The sequence below is a fragment of the Ursus americanus genome, chromosome 26, assembly GCF_024610735.1.
Source record: "Ursus americanus isolate L20-20 chromosome 26, mUrsAme1.1.p, whole genome shotgun sequence".
NCBI classification, from domain to species: Eukaryota; Metazoa; Chordata; class Mammalia; order Carnivora; family Ursidae; genus Ursus; species Ursus americanus.
This window is the reverse complement of record NC_142152.1, coordinates 42,944,509-42,966,869: the sequence shown is the minus strand read 5'-3', so window position 1 is coordinate 42,966,869 and position 22,361 is coordinate 42,944,509. Positions and strand designations below refer to the sequence as shown.

At 41.3% G+C, this 22,361-nt stretch overlaps 1 protein-coding gene across 1 annotated transcript in view; it reads right to left on the bottom strand.

Moving 5' to 3' along the window:
* RCOR1 (REST corepressor 1) overlaps positions 1-21,832 on the bottom strand; it is a 121,635-nt gene extending 99,803 nt beyond the window's left edge. Inside the window, exons 1-2 of the mRNA XM_045777205.2 lie at positions 21,275-21,832; positions 21,141-21,200 (exon numbers count right to left, since the gene is read on the bottom strand). Coding sequence (XP_045633161.2) covers positions 21,141-21,200; positions 21,275-21,569 — 355 coding nt within the window. The 5' untranslated portion in view covers positions 21,570-21,832. The remainder of the gene's footprint in view (positions 1-21,140; positions 21,201-21,274) is intronic.
* Positions 21,833-22,361: the final 529 nt, after the last annotated feature.

Genomic DNA, 22,361 nt, shown 5'->3' with positions numbered 1-22,361 from the left:
AAAATCAATCAACCTTCTAAATCTAACTACCAGTTTACAGAAAATACAGAGGAGAAAGAACATGATAAAAACAGCAAGGGGATGCAGTCAGCAGATGTGGCATGAGGGAAACCCAACCAGACAATCTAGTGGTTTTCCACCACTAAATTACAAGGAAAAAAAAAAAGGTGAAAATCTATATATTAAAATTCAGTGTGTATGCTTTTGGCCAAGATGGAGTAACAGAGACCAGACTGACTCTCATCCTTGAAACATCCTAAAGAACAAACAAACAAAATATATGAAACAATGGTCTTCCAGACAACGGACATCAGGCAAAAAAGGACAATGATCCCTGAAGATGGGAAATGAGATAAGCCTTCCAACTGTCCCAACTTACTGCTTTGAGAGAGTTTCCAGGCCATGAAGCTTAGAAAGGGAAGTGAAGTGATTTCACCAAAGAAGATATGGGGATGGCAAATAAGCATATAAAAAAACCTAAAACTCAGTATCATTTGTCACCAGAAAAACATAAGTAAAACCAGATACCACTACACACATCAGAACGTCTAAAATTAAAAAGACTGACCACACCAAATGTTAGCAAGGTTGTGGAGCAACTAGAATTCTTATACACTGTTGGTGGAATGTAAAATTGTAAAACTACTTTGAAAATGTTTTCAGTTTCTTAAAAAATTAACAAACATACAACTACTATATGATTCCATTCCTGAGTACCCAGGAGAAAAGAGAATATATACTCACACAAGACTTGTACACAAATATCCATAGCAGTTTTGTCATAGCCAAACAATGGAAATAACCCAGATGTTCATCAAGAGGTGACGGATTAAAAAAAAATTGGCATATTCATACAATGTAATACCACTCAGGAACAAAAGAAATAATCAACAGATACACACAGCAATGCGGATGAGTCTCAAAATAAGTATGCTGAATGAAAGAAGTCAAACCAGTGCATAATTTAAGATCGCATTTCTGTAAAACTCTAGAAAATGCAACTGATCAATAATGACAGAAAGAGGATCAGTGGTTGCTTGAAGTAGTGGCAGGTAAGAAGAATGACTAGGAGGCCTTAGGAAACTTTTGGAAATGATAGATATAATCAGTATCTTGATTGTGGTGATGTAACTTCACAGGGGTACAAATATGTCAAAACTAATCAAACTATATGCTTTAAATATGAGTTTATTGAGTGTCAATTACACTTCAATTATACTTCAACACTACAATATTTTTAAAAAATGCAACATGTAGCTCATGTCTGAATCCTGACTGAAACAAACCAACTGTTTAAAAATAGTTTACTGGAGGGGTGCATGGGTGGCTCAGTAGGCTAAGCATCTGACTCTTGGTGTAAGCTCACATCACGATCTCATCATGATCTCATGGGTCATGGGATCAAGCCCCACATTGGGCTCTGCGCTCAGCGGGAAGTCGGCTTGAGATTCTCTCCTTCTGCCCCTTCCCCCCTTGCATGCATGCACTCTCTCTCAAACAAATGAATAGGTCTTTAAAAAAAATTAAATAAATAAAAATTAAAAACTAAAAATAGTTTACTGGAGATTTAATTCTACTGAAGAATATTTATTTTATTTAGTGGGATACTTGCAGTTAGATTTTATATTGTTGCTGTTTTTACATTTAAAGACTACTTCTTTTAAAGCAGTTTTAGGTTTACAACAGAATTGAGGGCAAAGTACAGAGCTTTCCCACATATGCCTGCTTCCACACATGCAGAGCTTCCCCCATTATCAACATCCCCCCACACACACACACCGAGTGGGACATTGACAGATGAACCTACACTGACACATCATAATCACACAAAGTTCATAGTGTACCTGAGGGTTCACTTTTGCTGTGTATTCTGTGGGTTTAGATAAATGTATAATTACATGCACGCATCATTACTGTATCATACAGAGTGGTTTCACTGCCCTAAAAACCCTCTGTGCTCTGCTTAAGTCTTCCCTGCTCCTACTCTAACCCCTTAGCAACCACTGATCTTTATACTGTCACCACAGTTTTGCCTTTTCGAGAACTGTCAGATAGGTGGAATCATACAATACGTAACTAGATTGTCTGAAAGTCATATTATAGAGATAATATGCTTCTAGAAGGATAGGTAGGTAGGTAGGTCAAGATAGGCCTCAATGAGATGGTAACATTTGAGCAAAGATCTGAAAGAAGGAGATAAAGTCAGAGTAGTAGTGCAAGACCAGACTAAGTAGGTCTTATAAGGTCACTGTCAAATGTGGGCCACTGTGAGGTTCTAAATGACAGAGAAACATACTGACTTACATTTTAATATACAGAATCAGGAGACTTACCAGAAAGCTACTGCAGTGATTCGAGTTACAGACGATGATGGCTTACAAGAGGACAGTAGCAGTGAAGGCCATGAGAATTCTATACTACACGTTAGTATAAATGGTCTGCAGGAGGGATCCAAAAATGATAGGGGCAGTTCCCACCTTCAATGAGCAGCAGAGAAGACGTAAAAGCTCGCAAATAAAGATGGAGAAGTGCCATAATAAAGGTAAGTAACAAGGTACCCACAGAAGACACACAAGGTGGACCTAACTTAGAGGAGAGACAGGAGAAGAGAGTCCATGACTTCAATAAATGCTGCCTGAATTATTATGTGCAGGCATCTCAGTCTCGAAACTCCTACAGCTCCTATTTCAGTGAATGGCATCATCAATCATCCAGTCACCTAAGCCAGAAATCCAGATGTCATTGTGGCCTCCTTGTGCCCCACATCCAACCTTCCATCAAAGTCTATTCTAACAGTTTCAGAGCTTTCAAATCCATCTTCATTTCCTTCCCCTCACTAGAACTTAATTCCATGAGGGCTGAGAAAGTCTAGTTTGTTCACAGAGCCTAGAACAGTGTCTGGAAAAATACTAGATGCTCATTTAAAAGTTTCTGAATGAATGACTAGTATTCTCTACCTTCAGTGAATCCATTCTTACAAGCTCTCTTAAACACAACAACCAATGATCTTTCCAAACTGCAATTACATTCACACCACTCTCTAGCCTAAAATTCTCCAGCGTTACTCACTGAAGAACAAAGATTCTCCAAAATGGAGTAGTCTGGTTTTAAAATGCATGGTTAGGGGCACCTGGGTGGCTCAGTCAGCTAAGCGCCTGACTCTTGATTTCCACTCAGGTCATGATATCAGTGTTGTGGGATCAATCCCCAAGCCAGGCTCTGTGCTGGGCATGGAGTCTGCTTGAGATTCTTTCCCCCTCCCCTCTACCCCTCCCCACCTCCCGCTCTAAAAATAAAATAAAGGGGCGCCTGGGTAGCGCAGTCGTTAAGCGTCTGCCTTTGGCTCAGGGCGTGATCCTGGCGTTCCGGGATCGAGTCCCACATCGGGCTCCTCGGCTGGGAGCCTGCTTCTCCCTCTCCCACTCCCCCCGCTTGTGTTCCCTCTCTCCTGGCTGTCTCTCTGTCACATAACTAAATAAAATCTTTAAAAAAATAAATAAATAAATAAAATAAAATAAAAATAAAATAAAAAATAAGATGCATGGTCAACACAACATCCATTATTTCACAAAAATACTACATTACTGCTTCCATAATACAAACAAACATTAAGGAAAGTGTATTATTTTTATGCGTATCAAAGAGACTTGTGTCTTGAATGATTGTTGAAAATCATTTAAAAACATTTAAAATAAATTCCAAATAGGGAATGACTGCTAATAAGCACAGGGTTTCTTTTGGGGTAATGAAAATCAAATTAAGATAGTGGTAATGGTTGCACAACTCTGACTATATGAAAACCCACTGAACTGCAGTTTAAAAGACTGAATTTTATGGTATGTGAATTACATCTTAGCAAAGCTATTATTTAAAAATGAAATAAATTCCTCAGCTTAGCACACAGGCCCTTGTGTTTTTTTGGGGGGGCTGGGTTTTTTTTTCTCAAGATTTTATTTATTAGAGAGAGAGAGAGCAAGAGAGAGAGCACCAGGTGGGAGAGGGGGAGTGGGAGAAGCAGACTCCCCACCGACTGGGGAGCCTGATGTGAGGCTCGATCCCAGGACCCCAAGATCACGACCTGAGCCGAAGTCAGATGCTTAACCAAAAGAGCCACCCAGGCACCCATAGGCCCTTGTGATTTAGTATGTACCTACACTCCTGTCTCACCTTCCAACACTTTCCTGATTACCTTCCTGAGTTTTAATTATATCAAACTACTTCCTCAAAAATGTCCAGCCCTCTCTACCCATAGGACTCTATGTAAATACATGGCTTACTCAGCCTGGAGCATGTTTCTTCATCTGCCCTTCCACACCCACCTTACAGGTCACCTCAGGAAAGCCTCCCCTTCCACACCCCATTTCAACTATGTCACCTTGTCCCACTGACCCGCAGGCTCTCAGAGCACAGGTATGCCCCTATGACATGGCATTTATCATACCAGACTAGGCATTTTATGACCATGGAAAATAAGACATCCAATAAATAATTAAGTCATATAATACAACTTTATATTCTGTAATGTGCAAATACTACTTAAAAGCAAATTTACTAAACTTCAGCCATAAAAACTCTTTCTGATTAACAAAATATGACAAAAATCTTAAAATTTATTAAATCTGCTTGCTAAACATACAGGATTCATTTTCTATTTTTCTACATGTTTAAATTTTTCATTAGCAAAAAAAAAAGCAAAGTTACTAATATTTAGGGAAATATGTATAATATCCTCTAACAGAAAAATTTTGTGTTCTTAGGTCAGCAAAAGTATAAGGAGTCCACCACATTTACACATAATGAATTCCTAAAAACATGTACAAAAGTGGAATGCGCGAAAGCAAGGCAACAGACGTGTCCAAAGGGTCATAATCATGTTCCAAAAAGCTAAAAACTAAAATACACCTAATCACATCTCATCTTACTTTTCCACAGTGTAATTCCAATTTTATACGTGTTCTTGGTTTTTTCCCTTCACAATTAAACACAGCCAACCAATGAATACATCTGAGGTAAAAGCTGCATGCTTTTAGGATGCCTAACGATTATTAGCTTTGTCTCAACTGCATGAAAGTTTGTAAAACCTACACTTCAAGTCAGTGGTATCAACAATTTCACATTGCTATCGCTACTTGTTCTTAACAAGGCAGGAAGTGTGGTTTTAAAATTTTTTATAGCAATAAAACTCTTTAACCATTACCTAGAAACTTAATATGCAAAGCTACATAAAAGTTCAGCTAACCCAGTTTATAAGCTACTTTAACAGGGTAAGGGGCCTGCATCTCTACCCCCCAACTTCTCAGCACCATTAACAATGCTGTACAAAAATGGCAACGCCATGGCAACTGACCTGCTGCCAAGCAAGCAGAACACCAAGCGGCGACTCAAAATGATAGTTCATGAGCTGGTCCATAAAACTCTAATTTAGTTTAGTAGCAATATATGGCATTTGAATGCACCAGATGTTCAAAAATCTCCAAGACATCTAGCTGAAAATGACTAGAAAACAATAAAAATTCTGTGTTTCAAAAGGAATACCATACTCATTTTACTACATTTCAGCAAGATGGAAGTCCAAGACAGTCCAAGAATGAGATATTTCCTAAATCATACTTTTCTCAAAAATACATTAGAAGTAGTAAGTTTTAAATAATTTACTTTTTAAAGAATGGTGAATTTAAAAAAACCATCTTCCCATCAAGTTTCAATGAGCAGGTAGATCAGAGGAAGCACTTCATTACAAACACTGAAATGAATAATGACTATATAAAAACACAAAATTTGGCATTATGGTTTCTAAAAGCATTATTATTCTATTTACAGAACGTTTTCACGAACATAAAACCCAAATTTGAAAGTTTAAAAGCCATAACAACTTCAAGAAGAAACCAAATGGGTTAGGAGCAGAAGACAATATATAAAACAAGTATTAATGTTTTCTAAACAAAAAGGAAATGTAACAGGGTGCCCGCCTGGCTCAGTCAGGAGAGCATGCGGCTCTTCATCTCTGAGTAGTGAGTTTGAGCCCCACACGTGGGGTGTAGAGATTAAATACGACTTTAAAAACAAAAAAAAGTAATATAACCAATTCCTCTGCTTACCTTTTTTAAGTTTATTTATTACTTAAGCAATCTCTATACCCAACGTGGGGCTTAAACTCACGAGCCCAAGACCAAGAGTTGTATGCTCCTCTGACTGAGCCAGCTCCTCTAAACCCTCTGCTTGGCTTTAAAAAAAAAAAAAAATCTAAAAAAAATAAAATAATTAAAATTTTTAAAAATCTAGCCTTTTGCTTCCGCCAAGGTGGAGTGACATGAACCAGATTTACCCTGTTGTCTCAAACAACTAAAACCTGGACAAATATACGAAGCAACAGTTTTCAAGACAATGGACACCTAGCAACAAAGTACAGTGAGCCCTGAGAGGTGAGAAATGAAGTAAATGCTACAACTGCCCCAGTTTATTGTCTGAAGAGAGTTTCCAACTGACAGCATGGGGATGGGGACTCGGAAACAATCTTTCTGGGTTGAGGGGACAAGTTGAGTTCAAGAAGCCAAGGCAGTTTGTAGGGAAGAATATCAGAAGAGAGAGACGGCTGCACAGAACTGGGATGCCAGAGATCTGCAAAGGGTCCGCCAGGAGTATTCAGAAGAATACTGAGGAGCACATCAGCACATTCCTATGAAGAAAATACTTGAGGTTTCTGGATGAAGAACCACCCAAAACAATAAAAGGGAACAATCCACGAAGTTCACACAGGGCCAAGAAGAGTGCCTGTTCCCAAAAGCCAGAGTAGAAACCTCAGAATTCATGGGTTACTGGGTAGAGTACTCAGAAGAGTTTTGACTCAGTAGTGGGAAATAATCAGCCCTAGATGAAATGCTGCTCTGATGCTGCCTACCAAAGCTTAAAATTTAAATGATCTGAAATGAACAGGCTATTTCTAAGGAACTTAACCATGTCCCAGAAAAAAGCTCAAGAATATTTATAGGAATACAAAAATATCCAGCATCCATCAAAGTAAAATACATAATGTCTGGCATCCAAACAAAAACTACCAGACAAGCAAAGAAGCAGGAAAAGGCAACCCATAATGAGGAGAAAAATCAATCAAAACCAACCCAGAAATGACGCAAATGATAGAATTAGTAGACAAAAGCATTAAAACAATCATAACTGTATTTCAATGTGTCTAAGATATTAAAGACTGACTATGCTAGGCAGAGACATGAAATATATATAGATATATAAATATATATAAATATAAATATAAATATAAATATATATATATATATATATATATATATATATATACACACACACACACACACACACACACCTGGGTGGCTCAGTCAGTTAAGCGTCCTCCTGATTTCAGCTCACGTCATGATCTCAGGATTCTGAGTTCAAGCCCCACACGTCAGGGTCCACGCTCAGTGCGGAGTCTGCTTGAGATTCTCTCTCTCCCTCTCCCTCTGCCCTTCCCCCCGGCTCTCTCTCCCTCAAAATAAATAAATAAAATCTTTAAAAAAAAATAAATATAGGGGCGCCTTGGTAGCGCAGTCGTTAAGCGTCTGCCTTCGGCTCAGGGCGTGATCCCGGCGTCCCGGGATCGAGTCCCACATCAGGCTCCTCGGCTGGGAGCCTGCTTCTTCCTCTCCCTCTCGCCTGCTGTGTTCCCTCTCTCGCTGGCTGTCTCTCTGTCACATAAATAAATAAAATCTTTTAAAAAAATAAAAATAAAAATAAATAAATAAATAAATAAATAAATAAATAAATAAATATGGGGCACCTGGGTGGCTCGGTCATTAAGCGTCTTCCGTCGGCTCAGGGCGTGATCCCAGGGTCCTGGGATTGAGCCCCGCGTTGGACTCCCTGCTCGGCGGGGGGCCTGCTTCTCCCTCTCCCACTCCCCCTGCTGGTGTTCTCTCTCTCACTGTGTCTCTTTCTGTCCAATAAATAAATAAAATCTTTAAATATATATATATATAACATTTTATACATACTTTTTAAGATTTTTACTTATTTACTTATTTTATAGAGAGGGAGAATGCAAGCAGAGAGAGGAGCAGAGTGAGAGGGACAAGCAGACTCCACGCTGCATAAGGAACCTGACACAGGGCTCGATCCCACGACCCAGAGATCATGACCTGAGCCAAAAATCAAGAGTAGGACACTCAACCAACTGAGCCACCCAGGCTCCCCAATGAAATATATTTTTTTAAAAAGACCCAAATCAAACTTCTAGGTATGAAACCCATAATGCCTGAGATGAACAATGGGATTGAGGGTAAATTATGCGTTGCAAATGAATAGTAAACTTAAAGACATAGCAACAAAGTATTCAAAACGAAACAAAAAAAGACTAACCATAGCATCAGTAAGCAGCAGGACTTCAATCAGCCTATCATATGTGTAATTGTACACTTTAAATATGTATCGTTTATGTCAATTATACCTCAATAAGGCGGTTTTTAGAAACCTAACCTTTGGGGGCGCCTGGGTGGCACAGCGGTCAAGCGTCTGCCTTCGGCTCAGGGCGTGATCCCGGCGTTCTGGGATCGAGCCCCACATTAGGCTCCTCTGCTGTGAGCCTGCTTCTTCCTCTCCCACTCCCCCTGCTTGTGTTCCCTCTCTCACTGGCTGTCTCTATCTCTGTCAAATAAATAAAATCTTTAAAAAAAAAAAAAAGAAAAGAAACTTAATCTTTGAAGACAAGGCTGAGACTTCATACTGTCAATTTTTTAAGTCCTACGTTTATCTTCACTATAGCCATACATCTTAATCATCATTCTGGTTTAATTAGGTACTAAATAACCACCTCAAAAAACAAAGCTCTCCTAAGCTTTCCATTTCTACTTGCTTTCAAGAAGCCTCATTATGAATACCTTAACAGCACTATTTAAACAAATACCCCACTAGAAGACTTCAGTATACAGCCATCATAATATTTAGCAGTTGCACCAAAATCCTATTTCACCATACACCTTGATTAAAGAGGCAAAACTTCTGAATTATAAAAATTGAAAACAAGAAAACTTTCAAGTCATCAGAATCTCTAGCTCAGTGCTGTCCCACAGAACTTTCTTTTTTTTTTTAAAAAAAGATTTTATTTATTTATTCGACAGAGATAGAGACAGCCAGCGAGAGAGGGAACACAAGCAGGGGGAGTGGGAGAGGAAGAAGCAGGCTCCCAGTGGAGCAGGGAGCCTGATGCGGGGCTTGATCCCAGGACCCTGGGAACACGCCCTGAGCCGAAGGCAGACGCTTAACGACCGAGCCGCACAGGCACACACCCCCCCCACAGAACTTTCTGCAATAATAGAAATGTTCTATTCTGCACTGTCCAATCTGGTAACCAGTAACTACAAAGAGCTATATAGAGCACTTGAAATGTGGCTAGTATGACAGAACTGAATTTTTTGTTTAGTTTAGTTTTGTTTTGAATTATCTCTACTCCCAATGTGGAGCTGGAACTCATGACCCTGAGATCAAGAGTCACACGCTTTACTGACTGAGCTGGCCAGAAGCCCCTTGTTTAATTTTAATAAATTTAAATTTAAATATTTTTATATAGTAGTGGTCACATTGTTGGACAACACAGCTCAAGACAATAAGAAAATCTGGATTGAAATTTTTAGGATTAAAATTTTCAAATTATTTTCAATATTTATAGCTTATATATAATATTAATTTTAAAATTAATAAGCACCATAAAACCATCAACACTGAAAAGCTTTTTTTTTTAAGTAGGTTCTACTTAACTTGAACTCACGACCCCGAGATCAAGAGTCACACGCTCCACTGACTGAGCCAGTCAGGAGCCCCCAAAAAACTATTTTTGAAAGCTTGGCTGAAAGGATCATTATCACCTAAACCTTGCTGGTTCCTTCAATTCCCCTAATATCCTCCCCAGGAGGGATTCGGTGACCCTGCTGTACCATGTCTCATGGTACTCTCTGTATACTATCACCAATATACTAGGGGCTAGGACAGTGGGGAGTGGAAAGCAACCACTCATGGGGATGAGATTTCCTTTTAGGGGGATGAAAATGTTCTGGAACTAGACAGGGTGGTAGTTGCACAATGTACTAATGAATGTATTAAATGCCAATAAATTGTTCACTTTAAAATGGTTAACTTTGTTAGATGAATCTCACCTTGAGAAAAAAAATTTTAATGTATCTAAGATGTGCATCTCTAATTTATACAAATTCACTGTAAGAAAAGCACAGAAAATGGGGAAAATCAGCTTTTACTAGCAATTTAAAAGTCCATTTTTCCTTGGGTTTTCACTTCTTAAATAATTGAGCTTGATGCTTAGTTATTAAATGTCCATTACAAAATGCCCACTCACGGAAAGTCAGCCAAACCAAGCACATGGCTCAGAACCACATTCTGCTGTGACAAGTTAGCAAATGAGCCTTAAAATATTTAAACCTGAATCAGTGACTCAAAAAACTATGCTACTGCACTCTATAAAAGCAGAAATACTTGGCACCACTAGCTCCCAGAAAACTTGACAGTATTAAAACCAAACTAATTTCTTACTCTACTCTTTCTACTATCCTGGTCTCCCTGTGTCCATGCTAAATTTGAAAGCAGAACAAACCCCAAGTCCAAAAACTTCCACGCCACCAGAGGTAAAAAAGGAACGTAACCTTCAGTGAGAGAGAGAGAGTGCATGTGTGTACGTGTGTAAAACAACACAGAAATGTCTTAAGTTCAGGTAAATATTAATGTTTAGCTAACCTCAAAATTTTAGACACAGGCCATCAGGTAGTGTTTCCTAGCCAATAGATGAAACTGGAAAAGAAGGATACCATAGCCAAACTTTAGGAGCAAAGACTACTTAAGTAGCCTCAGTTTAAGAACAAAGGAAGCCCTGAGGTTCTGCACAGACGATTAGTCCTTAGGTAATTTAGTCCTTAGTTAAATTACACTATGATAAAATCAAACATGGCACAGCCCACATTTGAGTCAATCAGAAAAAGGCTTGCAATTTTCTTTATACTCTGATCTCTGAAAAATAGAACAAAATTAACTAATATACTTTGGAATGGGGGGCAGGGTTAGTTTGGTTCGGGGGGGTTTTGGATAGGGGAGGGAGGATGGGAATAATATGCAAGAAAGGGAACTTAGTTGCTGAACAATACTAACCAGATAGCTGGTATAGGTAAAATCAAGGGTTTTTAAAAATACTCTCTCAAAAATTAATTAATTAATTAAAATAAATTACTCTCTCAGATATTTTAATTTAACATTTCACACCTTATTCAAGACATGTTTCTTAAAGTCACTCCACAGCTCAAGTTCAATGTGAACCTATAGAAAAATGGACAGAAGGGGCGCCTGGATGGCTCAGTCGGTTAGGCGTCTTCTGCCTTGGGCTCAGGTCATGATCCCAGGGTGCTGGGATCGAGCCCCACATCCGGCTCCCTGCTCAGAGGGGATCCTGCTTCGCCCTCTTCTTCTGCCTGCTGCTCCCCCTGAGTGTGCTTTCTCCCTCTCTCTCTCCCTCTGTCAAATAAATAAAATCTTAAAAAAAAAAGGAAAAGAAAAAGAAACACGACGGGAGTAAGGGAGGAGGATGGGATAAACAGTATTTAAATATTATACTCATATCTGTTAAACTAAAGGGTAGCCAACATAACACTATCCATTATAACCTTAAATCATACAATCATAAGAAATCATTCCTCTCAAAAAAACCCTATAATTGTGCTTTAAGCTCTGAAGAAGACTATTTCAACATACATGCAGGAATAAAGCAAACCCACTCCAATTTGCACCCACTGACCAAACCAACCTGTGTCTTCACTGCCAGAAAGAAGAGGAATATAACTGGACATGAAGCGGACTCTGGCAATCCTAAACCTAAAACTTCAGAACACCTGGAAGCACATGGAAACAACTAGTCAATTGATCCAATAAAGCACTACTCCTATTTAAGTGTTTTTTTTCTTAAAGAGGATTTCTGGCTGACTCTCCCTGAAATATATCAGATTGAAATCTAACTGCAACTTAACAGTTAATGGTATCTTGGAGTTTTTCCTTTCTCGGTGATATGTAAAATAATGGCACATCTTAGAACTAATGTCATCTTAGAATGCGCTACCTTGTGGGCAAGTTATTAGGTTAAACCAGAACAGTAAGCCTTTGTTTCCTCATCTGGAAAATGGGGATAACAACTTTACTTTATGCGACTGTTGTGACTCGTGTTAAATTATTTAATAGATACAAAGATATAAAGTATTCAAACCAGACGGGAACATAGTAAGCACACCTTGACCTGGCATTGATAGATCATTCTTTGAAGGTTTTCTGTTAGTGATGACAAGTTTTACCTCCCCATCCACACACTTACCCATTCCCTTATAATCAGTGGCAAATCCATCAGACAGATGAATTTAGCACCTTAACCATTTTTAAGAAACTAACAAACCATTACAGGAACTAAAGCCATTAACTTTAACCTCTAACATGCTGCTTTAGCTACATGCTGGACAGAAATTAAATCAGAGCTTTCCAAGTCATCTGGCACTGTAATGTGGGTCCATCAGTTAATAGTTTAGTATACCAAACGACTAACACTGAAACAAAACAAAACAAAGATGTCAGTTCTCAGTAACATTCATCTCACAAATCAAGGATCCCAGTGGTAAATGTTACAGGGGCTACATTCCAAGGGCAGTCTTTAAGCAGAAATATGTCCAATCAGCAATATTATTTTTATTCCTTCCTAATCAAAGAAACCTAATCAAAATCAACACCCCCCCACACTAAAGAGAAAACAAAAACTCTATATATGCAACCCTAACAAAGGATTAGTATCCAAATATATAAAGAACTCACACAAATCAATAAGACCAACACCCTACAGAAAAACAGCAAAGGGCATATTCATAGGAGGAATCCAAGTAGTCAAAAAACATATAAAAAGACATTTAACCTCACCAGTAATTAGAAAAATGACAACAGAGATGCCTGGGTGGCTCAGTCAGTTAAGCGTCTGCCTTAGGCTCAGGTCATGATCTCAGGGTCCTAGGATCGAGCCCCACATGGGGCTCCCTGCTCAGCAGGGAGTCTTGCCTCTTCCTCTCCCTCACCCCCCCTCACTTGTATACTTAGGTGCTCTCTCAAATAAATAAAATCTTTAAAAAAAGAAAGAAAGAAAAGAAAAGATGCCAACATGAACCACAAAAGGATAGCACTGCAAAAAGTTAATCTAACAGTATAGTGAAGATTGGGTGAAATCGAACTCCTCTGCCTTGTTAGTGGACATGTACTTGTTTGGAATGCATCAAAGCAAATGAACATACAAAATAATTTCATTTACAAAAAGACTTTGACATAACAAAACATATTGTTTATCATACTTAAGTATGTATTAAAATACAAACACATGCATGGGAATTCTGAAGGTCTTGAGAGCATGGCACTCAGATTTCCCTTCAAGAGAGAAAGTGCTGAGAGATGTTTAATTAGCTGGAAGTCCCATCCGCCTGGCACCTTTGGGATCCACTGCAGCATTCATACCAGCGCCAGGCCAATGACTGAACACAGCAAGCATTCTAGAGCAGGCCACTCCTGCCCAATGGACTCCTCTAACAAACAATCTGCTCTGGCTGAGACTTTCTCTAAGCTGCACCTTAGGCTCCTGGATCCAACCACAAATCATCCTGCCTTCTGTTTTCCTTCAGGGGTGTCACACCGACATCCAGTTTGGAGGCTTTTGCCACCTAACCTTCCTCTCCTCTTTATCCTTCACAGGCATTTACCCCTATGAAGCTCTTGCACATCTAATCCTGTCTTGGCATCTGCTTCTCAGAGGATGCAAATGAACTATCACAGGAATAACAAAAATCAACTTCAAATTAGTGGAGGAAGTCAGAGAATTAGCCTTCAGCTGCACCTGACACAAATACAGCCTAATATTAAGTATTAATCACAGTGGGTACATGTATTACTTGCTGTTCCATCTGAATGTGTACTTTTTTTAAGTAACTATCATTACAAATTAGGCATAATAATTATCCAGTCACTTCAGTTTTTAAAAGTTTAAAACTCTAACCTCTCATTCTAAAATTCTGAACACATATTATTGTTTCCAATTACTGTACCTAGTAAGAAGACTCTACAACATCTAAAATAATCCAAGTTTGAAGTTTGGGCTCATATGGCCTCAAGTTAACCTTGTGACACTTTTAATGATTAGATATTGAAAGACAGACAAACGTAAGTCATTTTATCTCTCTAGCTCTTACTTTCCTCATCTAGGACATAGGAAAATTGGATTAGATGGGCATTACAATTTTCCCTCATCTAGAAACTTCAAAAATTATGACTAGTGTTCAATTTTCATTAAGTTCCACATCTTTAAAGAACTTGACTAATTTGAAAAAATAGTTTTAGGACTTACTGTTAACATCTCATTTATTTTTATGTATTTACTTAATTATTTGTCAGAGAGAAAGAGCACGAGCAGGGGGAGGAGCAGGCAGAGGGAGAGGGAGAAGCAGGCTCCCTGCTGACAAGGAGCCCCGATGTGGGACTCAATCCCAGGACTCTGGGATCATGACCTGAGCCAAAGGCAGAGGCTTAACCAACTGAGCCACTCAGGCATCCCTCATTTATTTTTTTTAAAGATTTATTTGAGGGGCGCCTGGGTGGCTCAGTCGTTAAGCATCTGCCTTTGGCTCAGGGCGTGATCCTAGTGCTCTGGGATCGAGCCCCACATCAGACTCCTCTGCTAGGAGCCTGCTTCTTCCTCTCCCACTCCCCTTGCTTGTGTTCCCTCTCTCGCCGGATGTCTCTCTGTCAAATAAATAAATAAAATCTTTACAAAAAAAAAAAAAAAAAGAAAGAAAGAAAGATTTATTTGAGAGCGAGCCCACACATCCAAGCAGGGGGAGGGGACACCCAGGCACCCCATTAAAATGTCATTTAAATGAGATGTTAAGGAGAGCCTGGGAGGTGCCTGGGGGGGCTTAGTAGGTTCAGTGTCTGCCTTTGGCTCAGGTCATGATCTTGGGGTCCTGCGATAGAGCCCCACGTTGGGCTCCCTGCTCAGTGAGGAGACTTCTCCCTCTCCCTCTGCCCCCCTACCCCCTCTTCATGCACACACACTCTCTCTCAAATAAACAAAATCTTAAAAATAAATAAATGACATTTTAATGTCATTCTAAAATATTTCTCTCAAACATTTTAGAAGAACACTTTTTGCCACCTTAAACCAACTTTAAAATATTCTGTTTTAAAAAATCAACAACAGGGGATCTGGCTGGCTCAGTTGTGGGGCATGTGCCTCTTGATCTCTGCGTTGTAAGTTTGAGACCCATGTTGAATATAGAGATTACTTTTAAAAAATCTTTTTAAAAGTCCATAAATAATAAAAGTCAACACAGAAACCATAAAACTCAACTAGACATTAGATAAGTTGTATTAATAAAACATTCAAAACACAAAACAGAAGACACTGTTATACTGCAACTATAACCCTATCATTTCTAGGGTCACAGATACTTTCCACAATTGCTATTTAAAGCTGTGGGAGGAATTAACTCAGTCCAAATCACTGAATCAGTCAGCATTCAATTCCCAATCTCTACCTTATTCAGACTTCTACTACATTGCTACAGAGATTTCCTCTCCCAGAAAGTGATTTCAAGTTCTGTTTTTAATATAAATACAAACTTACATACACCTTTAGCAAAGATCACTGTTTTCCATTAGAGTAAGGGACATATAGAAGCCTGTTTCTTTTTACATTATCACGGAACCTCTGAAGAAGGACTCAGAAGAAAGTGAGGGCTAAACCATAAATTGATTACAACAATCTATGTAGCAGAGAAGAAAATATAAAAAGACAACCTGGGAAAATACAGTAACTTGGATAGAACTTTGATGTTTTATCTCCAAAGATTTAAGATTTTTTCAACTGAATTGCCCCCACAGAACCTTATAATGCCAAGGAAAATGACTTTCTAAAAGTCTAAATTTCTTCAGTACAAATTAACATTGATTCTATTTTTTTTTTAAAGATTTTATTTATTTACTTGAGAAAGAGAGAAACAGAGCACGAGCAGGGAGCCTGTTGTGGGGACTCCATCCCAGGACCCTGAGATCATAACTCAAGCCAAAGTCAGATGCTTATCGGACTGAGCCACCCAGGTGCCCTTAACACTGATTTTAAAACTATGTTCTGATCAGTCTCAACCATCTAACCTTTGAATCACAGTCATCATCCGTGGAAGGGAGTACTGTGGTAGAACTCCGCCTTGAAAGCATTAACTCTCAAAAACAAGAACCTCAAAGTTTAGAGCAAAAACTCCCTGACTCAGAACCTAGTTAATGTGTACTTCCCCTGACCCAGGGATGGACTCAAGGTTTCTTTACTACTAGCTAGAAACTTGATCTGAAGAGATTTACCTATGCTCTCTGGTCCTCAGTATTCTTTTCTGCTCTATAAATGTTTTGGAATCCTTCTCTGTCTTCCAGGAAAGGGTATATACCTAAACTGCAGCAAGTACATGTGACTTAAGAGCAATCATTTTCAAATATCTCAGTGCATGACTTACGTTCAAATCAATGGCTTCATTATAATCCAGTCTTCCCAATCAGTAAAGCAAGTGATGCAAGGACCACTACTTGGCATCTTAAGTTACACAAATGATAATTAGAATAAAAATAACAGAAAATGTTTACTTAGCACTCTGTGTGCCAGGCACTGTGCCAGGCATTTTACATGTATAAGTTAAGAAGTTCTATTATCTGTTTTACAGATGAAGACAAAGGTGAAGTAACTTGCCCGGGGTCAACACACAACTGGCAAGAGGCACTGCCAGGACCCAAACCCAGTTTGAGGATTCTCACAGCCCAGGCTCTCTCAATCTATTCTACACTGCTTCTGAAAGAAACATGAAATTACAAAGGGGACGCCTGGGTGGCACAGTCGGTTAAGGCTCTGACTCTTGGTTTTGGCTCAGGTTGTGATCTCAGGGTCCTTGGGCTCCACTCTTGGACTCCATGCTCAGCGGGCAGTCCGCTTCTCTCCCTCTGCCCTCCCCACCGCCCCACTCTCGTGCTCTCTCAAATAAATAAATCTTAAAAAAAAAATTACAAAGAGGACTATAACTGACATAATCATGGAGTATTACTGAAACAAACACCCCAATTTATGACAGAGGAAGCTGAGGTTCCTGGGGATAAAACTACCAGCTCTACCTTTAGCACCTGCTTAGCCACAGAACTAGGGCATTCAATCTCCTGACAACCAGTTCTAGGTGTCTCCATACCACACTACTGACAAAGTTGATCTCACAGGATTTATCATTACCCTAACCTTTCATCTGGGTGAACACTGCCTCAAAGTATGTTTAAATCACAAAACATTCACCATAACTTGTGAATTTTAGAATATTTGTAAAATTGATTTTTACAATGAAACTGAAGCATAGAAAATAATGTGTTCAAAGAAGAACACAGAACCTCCAGTAAAAAGAAATGAAAAGCAGGTCAAGACCCTCTGTTCAGTAAAATTATTCCACATTAAAGCAGAACACATTTTACTAATAGAAATCAACTCTGAAGTGACAGTTGAGCCAATGTCAACCCAAATGTTCAAATCTCATTAAATTGGATTCAATGTTCCAAATATAGGTTGCTTTCTTAAAGGACCATTATCTCAAAAGTATTTACCATTAACAATTTCCTCTTCTGTAAATCTCAATTTTAGTATGAGTAAACTGTGATACTGAAAACCAAACCAGGATAAAAGTTGACATAATAACCCATGCTTCAGAAAACAAAGAACTTGAGTCAACCTTAACATCCTGTCACTGTGTTTCTCCAGCTAGAAGACAACAAAGAGGAAGAGTACCAAACAATGATAGAAATATATAGGCTATAAAAATATGGGCTACAGATTCCTTCCTTTGCATGCTTACTGGTAAGATCATGGAAATATTCACATCTTTATATAGAAAAACACTACTCATTTCAAATTAAATTATGCTTTGCAAGTGTAGGAAATAACTAACCAGAGGTAGGACAGAATAAGCATTCCTCCCTCTTACTCTATTCTATGATTACTAAATTCTAAAAGAAACCAATGACAACTCAGCATATGCTACATCATGGGGTATGGAAAGACAGTCTGGACATCATACGCGGGAACAAAGCCTAAGTCAAAGACGTAGAACTACATCTTTGTTTTTAAAACTAATCAATAAAACTTTTTCTATCTTTTTAATTGCCAAGTTACACCCATAGTCCACAAACCTAGTCTGGGTCTTCATCCAATCAGAAGAACTGAATCAGCATTTTAGGGCTACAGTGCTCCATTCATTTCATTCACTATCTGTAAGGGATGACAGAAGTGGATCTTTCTTGAACTATACAGGGCATGTCAGGTGTTACTAGTTTCCACCATTTGCTTTTAAAGCTAAATACGGTCAAGTTGGAATACCACAGATAAATAAAATCTGACTTAAAAAAAAATTAAAATCAACTTCTTCCACTCACACATCTTTACCAGAGATGGTTTTTTCAAAACAGAAAGAAAAAAAGACTTCCTGGGGAGTTTCACATTCACTTGTTCAAATTCTGGTTTAAAAAAAAATGCATTGATAACTCAGGCAGGGAGAAACAACTGGCACTAACAATTATAATTGCAATTCCGTATTATTCCTAGCTTGTACTTGCTGAAAGAACCTTTCGGTCTAAAGACCTAAAAAAAAATTTTTTTTCCGTGAAACAAACATAGTGTACCATTTCTATTCTGAAATGGGAGTCTCCTCTTCCCTAGATATTAAGTTCTATATAATAACACACCTTAAAAAAAAATCACTAGGAAACAATAAAGTCCCACAATTTCCAGCCACATCTATGAATGTGTCTCACTGCTCAGACTGGCGAAACAGGGCTTAAAATTATTTGTCAGTTACATTCCTTTCCAGATTAAAACAACACAAAATAGGAAATGTATAAATACTAATACCAAGCCCCAATCAACTGGCAGTAAGACTATGCAGAACATTCACAGTGTTTTACTTTTTAGAATGGCAGGTCTCGGGGCGCCTGGGTGGCACAGCGGTTAAGCGTCTGCCTTCGGCTCAGGGCGTGATCCCGGCGTTACAAGATCAAGCCCCACATCAGGCTCTTCCGCTATGAGCCTGCTTCTTTCTCTCCCACTCCCCCTGCTTGTGTTCCCTCTCTTGCTGTCTGTCTCTATCTCTGTCGAATAAATAAATAAAATCTTTAAAAAAAAAAAAGAATGGCAGGTCTCTAGCATTTTTATGTTTGTACCTATTCCATCAAAAATACAAGGGCAGCTCAAAATATGATCCTACTATAGCTGCTGTTTCAAAGAGAACAAACCCAAAGAAGTCAATCTCATTACTAACAATGCAGAGGTAGACATCCATATTTAGAAGAAAGTCAGAAATCTAATTCCTGTTGCTGCCATCAAATATGCCCTTTTCCTTAATCACATCCAACGGATTTAACTAAAGCTTTTGAAACCCAACTAAAATGTACTAAAAATCGACCAACTTACTAAAACTAAAAGATCTATACAAGTTGTTTTTTTTTAATATGTGTAAAAACTTGGTGACAACCTTTGCTTTATGTTCTGTGTATTAAAACAAAGATGGACTTGACCTACAAAATGAAGATAGGGTCAACTGTAACCAAAAAACAGTATGCTTCCCCTGGTGGCCAACCTAGGAATGGAGAAGGCATGCATAGGAGAGAAAAAGCCTGGTCTCCCAGTCCTATCCTGTCACTCTTGTAAATGAGAAGTCACTACCAAAAAAGGAAGATGTGGGGGAAGGGGAAACTATCAAAAAGCCTAACACGAATTTAAAAGGAATACAAACCTGGATATTAGACTACATAAATTTAAGAGATTTAAATCAACAGACTAAAATTTAGAAGGCAAATATGGGCAAGGTCATTTATTTCCAGAGTGCCCAAAAGCTCACTCAGGGATCCCTGTGTATTTTCACTTCAAAGAACACCCAGAGTTTAGTACCTTAATAACAGCTTAAGAGCAATCTCCTTTTTCAAGGACTAGATCCTTGCAATTTTCTGCAGTCTTGTTTCCAAGGAAAAGCATGTATGCATTTATTTTCTCAAATAAACTAGTGGTATAACCTACATAGATACCCTTCAGCTCTAAAGCCCTCCAACCAGAAAGCCTGTTAAAGCCAGTTCTGCAGGATTCTCTTTTGAATTTTATTTGTGAAATAAAACCCATGTCCTTTCAAACATGTTCTATGCCAACAATCTTTAAAGAACAGTCTCATACGGAGACGGGCTAGAATCTCACGCATTAAAATCTGACGAATTCCTTTGTCTGATTAGATTTTTTCTGGTACCACTTTAAATTTGCTTCCACGCAGAACAGCAGCAAGGAAAGTAAATGTTCCATTCTAGGGTGTAGGGATTTCTCGGAGATGGAAAGCATTCCTTAGGCTAAAGCCTCTGAAGGTTCTATTCTTTCACAACCCCTTCCTTCAAGGAAAACAAAACAAAAAAGGAAACACATGGACATTTACAAATAGGTCCTAAAATCAAACTGCCACGAGCAAGCCTCTCTTCCCCAGGCAGGCGCCCTCTGGGAAGCACACTTCTTCACTGATTTTGGGGGGTCGCTTTTCTACTCCCTCAGGCTGAGAGGGGAGTCAGAGGCGAGCAGAAGCCCGGGGGGCCGGCAGGAGGAGGGAAAGGCAAGTGCCGCGACATTTGGCAGGACAGAGACGGGTGTGTGGACGTCCCAAGTCCCGGGCGCTCGCAGCACGCTAACTCTCCGGCGCTGCCACCCCGACCCCCCGGCCGGGGCGCAGCCGGGCCCGGAATTCCGGGCCCGCGGGAGCCCCCCAGGCCAGATGCTGCCGCGCCGACGCCGCCCCCGCTCTCCGGGGGCGCAGCGGACCAGCGGCAGCGACCCGACCGGGGGCGGCTTAGGCCTCCCTCCCCGGGGTGCCGAGGCGCGCTGGCGGATCACGCTCGGGTGTGTTTCCCTCCTGGTTCTCACCCTGCTGTTCTCCCCGCGGACGGCAGGGCGAACACACACAAAAAGAAAAGTTGTCCGAGGGCCCCCGCCCCCTCGGGTCGCGGGGCCCGGGGCCGCTACTCACCGGGGTCAAAGTCGGGCACCACCGCCTGGTACTGGGGTCCGACCCGCATGCCGCCGCCACCTGCGGGGAAGCAGAGCACGGCGGTCAGCGCGGGCGGGCGGGCGCGGGGGCGACGCGGGGCGGCTGCCACCTACCGTGCTCCTCGTCGCTGGACGAGCCCGAGCTGCCTTCCTCCCAAGAGTTGCTGCTGCTGTTACCATTGGGCGCCGCCGCCGCCAAACTTTTATTCTGCCCATTATTGGGGGCGGCGGCGGCCGAGGCGGAGGCGGCGGCGGCGGCGGCCGAGGCGGAGGCGGAGGCGGCGGCCGAGGCGGCGGCCGAGGCTGAGGCGGCCGAGGCGGCGGCGGCCGAGGCGGCCGCGCTGGCCGCGTTGTTCCTCCCTCTCCGCTTCCCTGAGACCTCGGGGCCCTTCTCCACCATGGCCGGCATCGGCGGGGGCCGGGGCCAGGAGAAAGTGGCGGGGCCCCGCGGCTCCTGAGGAGGGGGCGCCGGGCCGGGGGTGGGGGGAGGGAGCGCGGGCGGGCGCGGGGCCGGGCGGGCGCGGTGGAAGCCCGCGGGCGCGAGTCGGGGCTGGGGGTGGCCTGACGGGCGGAGCGCGGTGCCGCTTCAAGCCCCCAGCGCCGAGCCGAGCGCAACTTTCGCTCTCATCGCCGCCCGCACTTCACTGGCACTAACTACTCCGGGAGCCGCGAGCGGGCGGGGGGGGGGGGCGGGGCCTGGGGCGAGAAGGGGGGAAGCCGCGCGCAGCCCAACCCGAAGCGGGCTGGCTCCGCCCCCCGGGCGCTCCCATTGGCTTCTGTGGGATTCAGACGGCGAGCGGTAGCGCGGTTGGCTCGGCACTCCCGTCTGTCCAAGGGACGGGGGCGGACACGCGGGGAGGGGGAGGCTCCTAGCTTCCGTTGGTCAGGTTCGGTTGACGCGTATCGCCCGCTGTACGTGGTTTGAGGTTTGCAATCTCTCTACGCCCCATGATCCATCTCTCTAGGCAATAGCGAGGAGTTAGCTGCCCTCCCTGCCCCCTCCCTCTGCTGCGGCCCCCTACCCCCTCACCTGCGCTCACCCCCCGCAGCCTCTGCCCCTACAATCCACGAAGGGCCCCACTGAGAGTCTCCTTGGCTTCAAAAAGTAAAATATGCGCGACACAAGAAGAGAAATTGAATGCAAGGTCGGGACTACTTTTCCCCTCTCGCGGAGGATTACAGCCACAGTTTGAATGGGTTC